Here is a 13,898-nt window from a genome sequence, read left to right as displayed (position 1 = left end):
ACATAAGTAACTTGAACAGCCATTCTTCCCACATTGACCTCAGTAAGTGTTTAGTGCTGTCTCAACCCTTTTAGAAGCTTGAGATGCTGAATTGGAGAATGTCAAACACGTTATGGTTAATGGAGTACAGACACAAAGAGGAATTGAACCAATACCTATAACAGCCTCCTTTGAATTTGGTGTTTTCCTAAAATAATAAATCTTTAAATTCCTCATTATTTTCTGTTCTACAAATATTCATTAAGCGATCTATTTTTCCAAAGGGGCAACTCTGAACCATGTATTACATATGCTCCCCACACCTGGAATTTTATTCATATAAGCTGGTATATGATGCTCACTATAAAATGTGTAACAAAAAAATTCTGCATGACAAAAATTACACAAGCATTCTTTTTTCTGAGTCTGGGTCTTGCTATGAGGCTAATACTGGTCTTAAACTCCTAGATTCAAATAATATTCCCACTCAGCCTCTCAAATAGCTGAAGCTACAATTATGTGGCCACCATGCCCACATAAAATTTTTTTTTGCATATCAATGGATCCTTTTCATATAGCCTGGCTGTGTAATGTCATTTAACTGTGCAACCTTGGATTTACCTATTTTGACATCATTTGAGATTTTTTTTTTATCACAAGTAATTAAAACAAAAATAACAGATTAGGAATATCTGAGGTAGCTCACAGAACTCAAGGAAAAGCTAAACTAGGCCTCAGAAGAATAGAAATAGACAGCTCAAAATGACCACTTTCAGGAATGCTTTGAAATGAATTCAGAACCTTCCCAATTTAGTTTCTTCAGAGAAGTACTTCAAGCTGCCAAAGCACAGGTAAATTACTTAAAAAATAATCAAATTTGTGTTGGGTGTAAGTGGCTCATGCCTGTAATCCTAGCTACTCAGGAGGCTAAGGTTCAAAGCCCACCCAGGTAGGAAAGTCCATGAGACTATCTCCAGGTAACCACCAAAAAGCTTCTGGAAGTGAAATTATGGCTCAAGTGGTAGAATGTTAGTCTTCAGGACAAGAGTTCAGGGACAGAGGCCAGGCCCAGAGATTAAGCCCCAGAACTAGAACACAAGTACAAAAAAAAAGCAAATTTGGGCTGGTAAGGTGGTTCAGTGGTAGAGTGTTTTGCATGCATGAGTCCCTGGGTTTGATTCCTCAGGACCACGTAAGCAGAAAAAGCTGCAAGTGGCACTGTGGCTCAAGTGGTAGAGCACTAGCCTTGAGCTAAAGAGCTGAGGGACAGCACCCAGGCCCAGAGTTCAGGCCCCAAGATGGACAATAGATAAATAAATAAATAAAGGCAAATTTAAAACTTAGAACCCAGGACTGGGCAGGTGGCTCAGTGGTAGAGCGCTTGCCTTGCATGTATGAGGCCCTGGGTTCGATTCCTCAGCACCACATAAGCAGAAAAAGCTGGAAGTGGCTCTGTGGCTCAAGTGGTAGTGTGCTAGTCTTGAGCTGAAGAGCTGAGGGACAGCGCCCAGGCCCAGAGTTCAGGCCCACAACCGGACCCAAAAAACAAAAAACAAAACAAAAAAAACCACCTTAGAACCCAGGATTTTCCATAGGACAAAAAAAAAAACCTAGCAACTACACAATTTGACTGAATATGATCTACAAACTGACTTCATTGACCCCATCTCAGAAGCCTAAAGTCCCTTTCTTCTGTTTTAGGCTTATACCTTCCAAGTTTACACAGCCTATTTTAATCTATTTTATTCTCTTCTATTTGCAGTAATTACTTCATAAGCAAAAGCTACAAAAGCCAGTTTAAAGTTTTTGTTTTATTAACTTAAGACAAAACAAGTATTTCAAATCTTATTAAACTTACTATGTGAAATTAAATGTTGACAATAGGATAACAAATACAGAATTTCAAGTAACTTCTAGAAAAGTCCATGGTCCATTAAGTCTTCTTTCTTCCACAAGAACCCATTGAAAGACAAAAACAAAAAATTATACTGCATAAAAGTTAACCACAAACTTTTGATGTGAATTTATTTCACTGTTAACTCCAATGATGAAGATGAGAGGCACAAATGTTCATAGTTCAGTTAAATGGAGTGAACAAAAGAAACCTCGATTCATGTCTCTTACAGTAGGACCATGTATCTGATGTTCATGACAGATCACTTCTTCTTCTTTCCTTTCCCCTTTTTACTTCCCTCTCCTTGTTGAAGACTTGGGTCACCACCTCCTGTTTTTTGTGTCCTTGTTTTTAATTTAGGTATCATTTCTGCTGCATACAACATTACTGACTTACCTAGGAACCAGAAGGTAGGCTTAGTGTTGTAAACATGAAAGGTCATTAATGTATCATTAGGTACAAGAAGGGATCACATAAAAAAATGGGAAGTTATTTTAAATATGACTGAAGACAGTAACTTGACTAAGTGGGTGCCTCTGCTGGAGAAAATGTACTGAGTGAGAACAATGCTAAAAACACTTAAAATGGAAAACGTGAAGATTAAAATAAAAGTTCTTGGTCTAATCATCAGCTTGAAGATCAGTAGAAAATATGTAAATATAGCAAATTAGAAACCAAATCAAGAGTATCATTATATCTTAACCTATAGAAACAGGATCTCTACCTAGTAACAAAGTTGAAAGGTCATTAGGCTATAACATAGCTTACTCTTATGTCCAGATGATCAATAAACAGTTAATTGCAGATCAAGTTCTTCAACTGTTTTTTGTTTATTTGTTTGTTTTTCCAGTCCTGAGGTTTGAACTCAGGGCCTGGGCACTGTCCCTGAGCTTCTTTTGCTCAAGGCTAGCACTCTACCACTTGAGCCACAGTGCCACTTCCGAATTTTTCTGTTTATGTATTACTGAGCATGTGAACCCAGTGCTTCATGCATACTAGGCAAGCACTCTACCACTACACCACATTCCCAGCCTGATAATTTTATATTCAACCTAGGAGCAATGATGTCCTTCTAGAAGTTTATGAAAATGTTCACATTACAATTTCTTTTGAGAACCATTAGGTTTCATCACATCCTCAAAGAGGTATTTTTGTTTTTGTGACAGACCTAGGGCTTGAACTCAGGCCCTGGGCGCTGTTCCTACTTCTTTTGCTCAACGCTAGTTGTGCTCTACCCACTTAAGCCACAGCATCAATTCTGGCTTTTTTTTTTGTAGTTAATTGAAGGCAAGGTTCTCATGGACTTTTCTGCCTGGGCTGACTTCAAACCATGATCCTCAGATCTCAGTGTCTTAAGTAGCTAGGGAATTATAGGAATGAGCTACCAATGCCTGGCTCAAAGAGGTTCTTAACCTAGAGAAGCACCTTTTTTCATTAGCAGTAGTCCTTTCTCTAAATTAACTTGTACAATGAAAATTCATTTATAACTTACAAAAGTTAATTAAAACCATTTTTTCTTGTGTGTTACAGAGGATTAACCTACCTCTGAATCTTAGATATTCATTATAAAACAGAAACACTTACGTGATGGGAACTGTACAAGACAGAGACTGCCATCTTCCTGTTTGAGCTGGACCCGGACTCTGCCTCTGTATTGAACATCACGATTCCATTCTCTAGAGTACATTTTATTTTTCTAACATGAATAAAACAAAAATAGGCTTTAAGAAAGTTATACCAATAAGATAAATATGAAAAATGATAAAGAATCATATCATACCTCAAGAAATACATTAAGTCCAACTGCTGAGCAAACATCTTGAATCTCTGTAGCTGTAGGGTTTTCGACAGCCTGAATAGTTACAAACAAAAATACTAAGTAGTTTTAAGTGGTAAGTGTTATACTGTTGGGTTAAGTCATTTCAACTACGAAGATAAAAACACAGGCTAAGGGCTGGGAATGTGGCTCAGTGGTAGAGTGCTTGCCTTGCATGCATGAGGCCCTGGGTTTGATTCCTCAGCACCACAACAGAAAAAGCCAGAAGTGGCACAGTGGCTCAAGTGGTAGATCACCAGCCTTGAGCTGAAGAGTGTAGGAAGAATGACCAGGCCCAGAATTTAAGCCCCACGAACAACCACCCCACCCTCCACAAAAAAGAAGGGAAAAAAACCCCCACAAACTAAATCCTAAATTGGCCAGGGTTATACCCTAGGTAAAACTGCATCCTGAGTTGTTTTAATTGTAATTTTTTAATTCCTAAGAATGACAGCACTGATGTGGCGATTTCTTTCTCTCTTTTTTTTGATGGCGGTGGGGCTTGAATTCAGGGTAGGGGTGCTATTCTTGAGCTCTTTTTGCTCAAGGCTAGCCCTTATACCATTTTGAACCACAGTGCCACTTCCAGTTTTTGAGTGTTTAATTGGAGATAAGAGTTTCATAGGACTTTTCTGCCTGGGCTGGCTTCACACCATGACCCTCAGACCTCAGCCTCTTGAGTAGCTAGGATTTCAGGCATGAGCCACCAGTACTGGCTCAACCTCTCTCTTAACAGAACATAAATGTCATGAGAGAAAGGACTTGGTCAATATATTCCACAGCACCTAGAAAACTCCAAAAATTGTTATTATAAACTGAGGGGTTAAAGTTTTATAAGTCAGGTAATGAGTACATTTATTTTTTGATAATGTCAGACTTTGTCAGTATATTCCCCACAACCTATCAGAATTACTTTCAATGTAATAAGAGCTCACTATTAAATGGTTAAACAAATGTACGTGCAACTACTTTAGAAAACTAGTAGTATCTATTAAAGCTGAGCACATGCTTATAGCCCTTCAATTCTACAGGGAATATATTCAACAGAAATGAAGAAATTAAGTTCACCAAAAGAATAGTTCTAGAGTATTCTTTGTAATAGGTGAAGATTAGAAGCAACCCAATTTACAATCAACAAAAGAAAGGATTGTGGTATATTCACATAACACAATACAAAAAATACAATACAATAGAGCAGTAGTAGTTAGTAGAGAGTTTCATCCCCTATCTCAGGACATTTGGTAATGCTTGGGAGACATTTTTGGAAACAACTGAGTAAGAAGGGGGTTGTTATCTAGTATATAGTACTAGCCATCTTAAAATAGACAGGATAGCCTTTTACAATGAAGAATTATCTGGCTCAAAATGTCAATGATACTGCTGTTGGGAAGCTTGCTATATAGCAATGAGAATTAAACTACACTCAAAGGAGTAGAGTATTCCTCAGTAATGGAGTACATGCTTAGAGGAAAGAAGGATGGCCAATAGACACATGAAGAAATGCTCAACCTCTCTAGCCATAAAAGAAATGCAAATCAGGGGCTGAGGTGGCTCAGTGGTAGAGTGCTAGCTTTGAGCTGAAGAGCTGAGGGACAGCTCCCAGGCCCAGAGTTCAGGCCCCCTCCCCCCCAAAAAAAGCAAATCAAAACAACATTGAAATACCACCTCACCCCAGTTAGAATGGCTATTATCAAGAACTCTAATAACAACAGATGCTGGAGGGGATGTGGACAGAATGGAGTACATACATGCTTAGTATATATGAGGCTCAGGGTTCAACCTTCAGCATCAAAACAAAATTTACACTTAAAAACACAGATCCATGGGAAGGGAGGAATGAGAGGGAAAGAGAAAACAACTTACACTAAGCAAAAATAAAGAAATGTAAATATCACCTGATGTGGAAGAAATAATTGCACTGTCAAAGCTCATAAAATTCACAAACTTTATAGACCATGATAATGACAATTTGCCTTGTGAAGGTTAAAATGTGTGACTTTAAGGAAGTATCACTATTCCACAATACTGTGAAATATGTGAAATTTATGTAATTACCTAATCTCAATTTAAAAAAACATAGATCCAAGCCTAAAATTCAGTGAAAAAAATAAGATATATAAATTAAAACCAAAAGCAAATGGGAGGGAAAAACTGGGAGTGAGGGAAGAGGTGACATTGTTCAAAAAGGAATGTATTCTTAGTCGGGCGCTGGTGGTTTATTCCTATAATCCTAGCTACTCAGGAGGCTGAGATATGAGCATCACAGTTCAAAGCCAGCACAGGTTGAAAAGTCTGTAGAACTCTTATCTCCCTAAGAAAACCAGAAGCAATGATGTAGCTCAAACTGGTAGACCACTAGCCTTGAGCAAAATAGCTCAGAGACAGCACCTAGGTCCCAAATTCAAGCCCCAGGACCAAAATAACAAAAACCAAATGCACACTTTACCTTATCTATGTTACTGTAATTCCTCTGTCCAACATCATTATAATAACGGCAAAAAAAAATTAAAGATAAAAAAATTCAAAACTAAGCAGCAGAGTATCCTGGAAACCAGGATAATAGGTACCCTCATTTGTGAGGGGACAGTGCATGGGAGAAGATATAAAGGATTCTTCCTGCATGCTGATAATGTTTTTTTGTTGTTATTAATTTGGGAGCTGGTTATTCAGATATATGTTCTAAGTAAAAATTAGTAATTAAAGATGTATTAGCTACTTATGAATTAATAAAAGACAATATGTTTTCTATATATCAATAAAGTTTTTAAAAAAATTATTCTGTCCTTCAGGAAGAATCTGAGTTTATTATCAAGAACCTGCCACCCTGGTTTGATGTTGGGCATTATTCTGATCAAGTGCTTAAGTATCTCTCTTTTCCTCAGAGGCAGCAGAGTAGTTTTTTTTTTTGGGGTCCGGTCGTAGGGCCTGAACTCTGGGCCTGGGTGCTGTCCCTCAGCTCTTCAGCTCAAGGCTAGCGCTCTACCACTTGAGCCACAACGCCACTTCTGGCTTTTTTCTTTTTGCTTATGTAGTGCTGAGGACTCGAACCCAGGGCCTCATGCATGCAAGGCAAGCGCTCTACCACCGAGCCACCTTCCCAGCCCCAGAGTACTTTCTTTTACGTACTAAAGTGCAATGAGAGATATTAAATAATACAAAAATGGTGAATTTGAGTTGTATGCTGGTGGCTTACACCTATAATCTGTAGTTGAGGAGGCTGAGATTTGAGGATCACAGTTTGGAATCAGCCTGGGTAGGAAAACCCAAGAAGTTCTTATCTCCATCTAACCAGTAGATGCCAGAAGTAGAGGAATGGTTCAAGAGGCAGAATGCTACATCTGAATGAAAAGGCCCAGTTAGAGGTCCTGAGTTAAAACACACACACACACACACACACACACACACACATACACACACGCACGCACGCAAGCTCGCACGCACGCACTCATGCACGCAGATTGAACCTGTAATCCTAGTTACTCAGGAGGCTGAGTTGAACCTGTAATCCTAGTTACTCAGGAGGCTGAGATGTGAGGATGATACTTTAAAAATCGCCTGGGCAGGAAAGTCTGTGGTTTGTGAGACTCTTACCTCAAATTAACCATCAAAAAACCAGAAGTGGAGCTGTAGCTCCACCAGCCAGTCTTGAGTAAAAAAACTAAGGGGCAATGCCGAGGCCCGGAATTCAAATCCCACTACACCCAAAATAACAAAACAAAACAAATTAGTTGTTTCAAAGTTACTTTAAAGCTGTCATATGTTCAAGAATGTACTCTTTAAGATACATACATCCTTAGGGTATCTCCCTCCTTATTCTACTTTTAAAAAGTATTAATTTTAAATTAGGGTTATTCTTTTGAAAAATGATAAAACTTAAGGCTTCACTTTCCACATATTCTTTAAAAACTGCAACTGCATTCTGGACACTACTGTACTATGCCATCATTTTAATTTCTTTTATTAAGACTGACATAATCTTTGGTTTAAGAAGTATAAAGGTAGGCTGGGAAGGTGGCTCAGTGGTAGAGCGCTTGCCTTGCATGCATGAGGTCCTGGGTTCGATTCCCCAACACCACATAAGCAAAAAGGAAAAAAGCCAGAAGTGGCGCTGTGGCTCAAGTGGTAAAGCACTAGCCTTGAACTGAAGAGCTGAGGGACAGCACCCAGGCCCAGAGTTCAGGCCCACGACTGGCCCCCCCCCCCCCAAAAAAAAAAAAAGAAGAAGAAGTATAAAGGTGGGCTGAGCAGGTAGCTCAGTGGTAGAGCGCTTGCCTTGCATGCATGAGGCCCTGGGTTCAATTCTTCAGTACCACATAAGCAGAAAAAGCTGAAGTGTTGCTGTGGCTCAAGTGGTAGAGCCTTGAGCTCCAAGCCTTCAGCCTTGAGCTGAAGAGCTGAGGGACAGTGCCTAGGCCCAGAGTTCAAGCCCCAAGACCGACCAAAAAAAAAAAAGGAAGTATAAAGGAGCAGGACACCAGTAGCTTACACCTATAATCCTAGCTACTCTGGAGGCTGAGATCTAAGGATCTGGTTCAAAGCCAGCCTGGGCAAGAAAGTCTGTGAGACTTTTTCTCCAATATACTATTCAGACAAAGCCAGAAGTGGTGCCTTGGTTCAAATGGTAGAGTGCTCTCCTTGAGCACAAAGAGACTCAGAGACAGTGCCCAAGCCGAGTTCAATCCCCAAGACCAGCAAAAACAAACAAAAAATTGCAAATGTCTGGGTGCCAGTAGCTATACTTGTAATCCTAGCTACTTAGTAGATTGGGTTTAAGGAATGGTTCAAAGGCAACAACAAGGCAGGAAAATCTGTGAGACTCTTATCTCCAATAAACTATTCAGAAAAAGCCAGAAGTGGTGCTGTGGCTCAAGTGGTAGAGAGCTAGTCTTGAGCACAAAGAGGCTCAGGGACAGTGCTCAAGCCTTGAGTTCAAGTCCCAGGACTGGCAAAATAAATAAATAAAAAGTGTAAAGGATCAGGTGCCAGTAGCTCATGCCTGTAATCCTAACTACTCAGGAGGCTGAGATCTGAGGATCGCAAGTGGCACTGAGGTTTAACGTGGTAGAGTGCTAGTCTTGAGCATAAAAGCTAAGGGACAGTGCCCTAGCCCTGAGTGCAAGCCCCATGACCCATCGAAAAGAAAGAAGTGTAAAGGGCCAGGCATGATTAGCATATATTTGTTATTCTAACAACTCAGAGACAGAAATACAAGGACAAAACCAGGTGACGATATGAAAAATTAAAGGATTGGAGTGTGTGGCTCAAGTGGTAGAGTTCAATTCCTAGTACTTTTTAAAACAAAAGTGTAAAATACACACACACACACACCCCCACACACACACACCGAGCTTTCATGTTACAAGTACTGGTTCACTGAGATATTTTAAAAACAAAAATCACTTCAGTTATGCAATAGCTCCCTTCTGGTTTCACCAATATTAATGAAAGCACTCCAAGTCTTGGCTGCAGTTCTCAGACCTTAAAGAAATGCAATGAGTAAAAGAATCTATTGTGATCCTAACAGGATAACCTCTTGGAACCCTTCAGAAGTCTACCAGCTACTGCTTACCTTACTTATGGGAATCCGCCTTCCTTCTGCGATGGTCTTCTTGTTATTTAAGTAAGCAGGATAGATACAAATAAACCTGCCACAGAAAAAGCATAGTTGTTTAATTATATAGATTACATCAATTTATCTTCATTGAAAGTACATCTATGACCATTATTTGATGAATAGCTTTTCTCTGAATTGTCTTAACTCATTTAGAAAGAAGACTATTCACCACCGCAAAAACCCATCACCAATTAGAAAAGGCCCAAAATGAATAACGGGAACAAAATAATCAACGTGACAACTCTTACATTCGACATAGCTGCCGGTTAAACAGTTGCGTAGGATGGGTGCTCACTCGCTTACATAAAAACACGTAGGTGCCGGGCGCCGGTGGCTCTCGCCTGTAATCCTAGCTACTCAGGAGGCTGAGATCTGAGGATCGCGGTTCAAAGCCAGCCCGGGAAAGGCCGTGAGACTCTTATCTCCTATTAACCACCAGAAAACCGGAAGTGGCGCTGTGGCTCAAGTGGCAGAGCGCTCGCCTTGCGCTGAAGAGCTGAGGGACAGCGCCCAGGCCCAGAGTTCAAGCCCCCATGACCGACAAAAACAAAACAAAACCATAAGGCACTTTGTCAGAGGTATTAAAAGCCATTCAGGAAACCAAGCAATCCTTTCTAAATGTAACACTCACTGAGTCCATGTCTAAGTCGGAACGTGTCCTCTGAGCACCCCGAGCCCTAGGGCCTCAACTCGGACTCTCCGGGCCTTGAGAGCGGTTGCAGCTGCAACTCCCCTCAGGAAAGCCGGTCTCGGTCAGGGGAGGGGACGGTCCAGGGCCCGGACAGGCGCTTAGCCCGGCTCAAGGGGCGAAGCCATTCTCAAGGGGTGCGAAGACGGACCCCCCGGCCTCCCAGCCAGCCCCTTCTTCCTCAGTACCCACCTGTCTTGGTCGGCCGGGGAACGCGCGGCGGCGCAAGCCATGGCCACAAACACACTCCGCTTCCCCACAGGAACCGCGACAGGTAAACCAGCCGGAAGTTGAGTCGGCGTTCTGAGACAACACGCTCTTCCGGAGGAAGTCCTGCCTACTAAAATGGTCCGCGTCTACAGATTCCCGCCCCCCCGCCCCGCTCCGTACCTGGATCTCTACTCTGACGTGGTCTGCGAACGTCTTCTCGCGAGAAGACTCCGGGACACTTTAGACGCGCGCGCCTTCGTTTGTTTATTTAAGTCCTGCGCTTCTAGTTTCTTTTCGCGGAAGTAGGTATTTTGGAACGAAGTACAAAGCAAGCAAGTTGTCTTTACTGCTGAATTTTGTTCTCTTGTTTCTTTGGAACTTGAAGCTTGCTTTCAAGTTGGCAAAGTGGGATTTTCTCTTTCTCATCTACTCCCCCCTTCTTATTTTTTTCCTTTTCTGGGCTACTCCCAGGGCTTGAACTCACGGCCTGGGCTCCGTCCCTGGGCTTCTTGGCCCAAGGCCTGGCTGGCTTCGAACTGTGATGCTCAGGTCTCAGACTCCTGAGTGGCTAGGCTTACTTTCGTGAGCCACCCAGCGCCAGGCCGCAGAGCGGACTTTCTATACCGCTGCAGGTAGCAAAGTCATTTGTTGGAATGTACTGTTTAAATGTTAGAAACTTGACTGTACACCCTTTTAAACTAATGCAGGGCACCTGCCTTGAAATCCGCCATATTTTTACGTAAGTTGTGGGGAAGAGTACGATAGCTTGGCTCATGGCTAGTGCTCTACCACTTATGCCACATAACCAGCCCTGCTCTTTGCTGGTTAATTGGAGATGGAGACTAGACTAGCTTCAGTCTGTGATCCCATTCTTCAAATCTCAGCCTCCTGAATAGCTAGGATGAGCCACAGGTACCCTGTCACCTTTTGTCTTCTTAATGCCCAGCTGAGTCCCAGAGTTAAAGTGGCATTTAAATAGAGGGCAAGTTTTGCATGACACTGGAGGATGCATAGAAAATAAAGATCTGAAGAAGCAGTTTCTTATACACTAGATTGGACAAATAATAGTTGTGAAAAAGCAATTAAATTATGTGAGGTTTAAAATAGTTAACATCTCTACGTAACTTATTTCAACATATCATTAAGGATGTTGCCTTCTTTCAGTATGGGGCAAGTGTCTTCACATGGGAATTTCACCTTTTACTGTAAGAAATAGTTCAAAGCTCTTTTTTTGGGGGGGGGGAAGTGGGGGGATCTGGTCATGGGGCCTGAACTCTGGGCCTGGGCACTGTCCCTCAGCTCTTCAGCTCAAGGCCAGCACTCTACCACTTGAGCCACAGTGCCACTTCCGGCTTTTTTTTTTTTTTCCTGCTTATGTGGTGCTGAGGAATCGAACCCGGGGCCTCAAGCATGCAAGGCAAGCCCTCTACCACTGAGCCACCTTCCCAGCCCAGCTCTATTGTTCAAGATCCTTTAGCTTTATCAATATGCCAGACAGAATGGATTTTTTTTTATTTGTTTTTTGAGATTGAATGTCACTGTTGCTGAGGCTGGTCTTGAACTGGTGTGAATTCATCTAGTGGCTTCAATCTCCCAGGCAGCTGAGATTATATGGTTGGGTAACAAAGCCAGCTCATATTAGCCTACTTTTATCTTCTTCAGTTACAAAGTACTATTTTCGTTCTTGTAAACACACTCATTTCCATGTTAGTGAAGGCTGTTCATTTTACATTTACAAAGGAACTTGTCAAAACACTTGGGAAAGTTCATCTTTATAGATGTAAACAGACTAAAAAAAATTAGCCAACTGAAAATCTCTTCAAATGCTTGAGTTGCAGTAAGGATGGATAATTTACCTATTTGCATTAATGATGGCTGACTATTAATAATGGCTAGTCTGACTGAAAGCATCTGACTTTTACCCATTACTTCACTTCCTGCATCTAATTCTTCCTTATAATTTCTTAATGCCAGATTAAGCTTGGTCCTGATAAAAATAAATTTTACTCCTTTGGTTGTTGCTTAGTTTTTTCATACAGAATCTTGCTTTGTAGCTCATACTGGCCTTAAACTCATGATCTGCCTACACAACCTTCTTTCTGAGTTCTTGGATTACAAATGTGCGTCATTATGCTTGCCTTCTTACTCCTTTTTGGGTGGAGGAGGATGAGGCATATTGGTACTAGAACCGGAACTCAGGGCCTTGAGAGCTTAGTTTTACTCAAGGCTGGTTCTCTACTACGTGAGTCATACCTCCACTTCTGGCTTTTTAATTGGAGATAAGAGTCTCTTGGATTTGTTTGCTTGGGCTGGGTTCAAATCTCAATAGATTTGTCGCTCCTGAGTAGCTAGGATTACAGTGTGAGCCACAGTATTTTTCTTTTTAAATTCTTTCTTCTTTTTAAAATGTTCATGATTCCTGGAAAAGGAGTGTCAAGCAATGACTGAAAATAAAGGACAATTAGGGATGAAATGAATTTTAAACTTTATTTAATTTAGGATATATCTATAGCTACATATGAAAAGGTGGAAAATTAATAAGGTTGTCTATATTTGATAATACAGTAGTAGCCTACTTACCATCGAGTTGTTTTCTTAGGAACATGTAAGTAACTTGAAACAAAAAAGATAATAAGCTGGGTACTGGTGGTTCATGCCTGTAATCCCAGCTACTCAGGAGGCTGAGATCTGAGAGTTGCAGTCCAAAGCCAGCCCAAGCAGGAAAGTCTGTGAGACTTATCTCCAATTAACCAAAAGGCTGAAAGTGGAGCTTTGGCTCAAGTGGCAGATTTCTAGCCTTGAGTACAAAAGCTCAGGGACAGACCCTGAGTTTAAGCCTAAGGACTGGAACAACAACAAAAAGTTAATAATAAAATTGATGATTGCATTTTCTGACTCATACACAGTAAGGGATTTAATAACAAAGATATTGGAGCTAACATTATTGAGTGCTGTTTTATGCCAGATCCATACTCTTACTTATCTCTACATTATTTTTCAAATGCTATGATCAGGGAGGTTTGATTTCTGATACTGAAAGGAAGTGATGTGGGTGGCAATAACAAGAGAGATCACATGGAAATATTTATTGAAGACTCAAGATAGAAGATTCAGCTTGGTTCCAGGGTCTCATGCCTGTAATCCTAGCTACTCAACAGGCTGAGATCTGAGGCTGAGATCATGGTTCAAAGCCAGCCTGGACAGGAAAGTCTGTGAGACTATCTCCAATAAACCACCAGAAAACCGGAAGTGGCACTGTGGCTCAAGTGGAAGAGCACTCACCGTGAGCTGAAGAGCAGAGGGAGAGCATCTAGGCCCAGAGTTCAAGCCCCATGACTAGGGGGAAAAAAAAAGAGGCTGTGATCTAAGATCATTGTGTGATGTGAGGGCTAGTTGGTGAGACTCTACTGCGATCAGATGAGATTGGCACCTTCATGGTATTATGGCTATAGATGTCCGTGAGACTATTTCATATTCACCAGCAAAAACAAAAACAGAAGTGGAGCTGTTGTTCAAGTGGTAAGAGTACTAGCCTTGAGCAAAAAAAGCTCAAGGATAGTGCCCATGCCCTTAATTCATGCCCTAGGAGCACATGTGCATGTACACATACACACGTTAAAGATTCAAATTTAAAAGTATAGGGTTGGAGCCTTATGTTAATAAAATTTCTATAAAATATTTTAGGATAGTACTGGGA

At 41.1% G+C, this 13,898-nt stretch overlaps 1 protein-coding gene across 1 annotated transcript; it reads right to left on the bottom strand.

Moving 5' to 3' along the window:
- Positions 1-1,771: 1,771 nt before the first annotated feature.
- On the bottom strand, positions 1,772-10,298 carry Srp19 (signal recognition particle 19). Its single transcript, XM_042692053.1, has 5 exons — positions 10,184-10,298; positions 9,259-9,334; positions 3,654-3,725; positions 3,458-3,569; positions 1,772-2,269 (listed from the first exon to the last, which is right to left on the bottom strand). The coding sequence occupies exons 1-5, from the start codon at positions 10,222-10,224 to the stop codon at positions 2,136-2,138; spliced, it is 435 nt and encodes a 144-aa protein (XP_042547987.1). The 5' UTR covers positions 10,225-10,298; the 3' UTR covers positions 1,772-2,135.
- Between the last annotated feature and the right edge of the window lie 3,600 nt (positions 10,299-13,898).

The sequence above is a fragment of the Dipodomys spectabilis genome, unplaced genomic scaffold (assembly GCF_019054845.1).
Source record: "Dipodomys spectabilis isolate Male_0828 unplaced genomic scaffold, ASM1905484v1 ptg000147l, whole genome shotgun sequence".
NCBI classification, from domain to species: Eukaryota; Metazoa; Chordata; class Mammalia; order Rodentia; family Heteromyidae; genus Dipodomys; species Dipodomys spectabilis.
This window is presented reverse-complemented; position numbering and strand designations above follow the sequence as displayed.

Coding starts and splice junctions, on each gene's coding strand:
- Srp19 (XM_042692053.1), bottom strand. CDS start 10,224: ATGGCTTGCGCCGCCGCGCGTTCCCCGGCCGACCAAGACAG. Junction 9,335..10,183: donor TCCCCGGCCGACCAAGACAG/GTGGGTACTGAG, acceptor TTTCTGTGGCAG/GTTTATTTGTATCTATCCTG. Junction 3,726..9,258: donor GGCGGATTCCCATAAGTAAG/GTAAGCAGTAGC, acceptor GTAACTATTCAG/GCTGTCGAAAACCCTACAGC.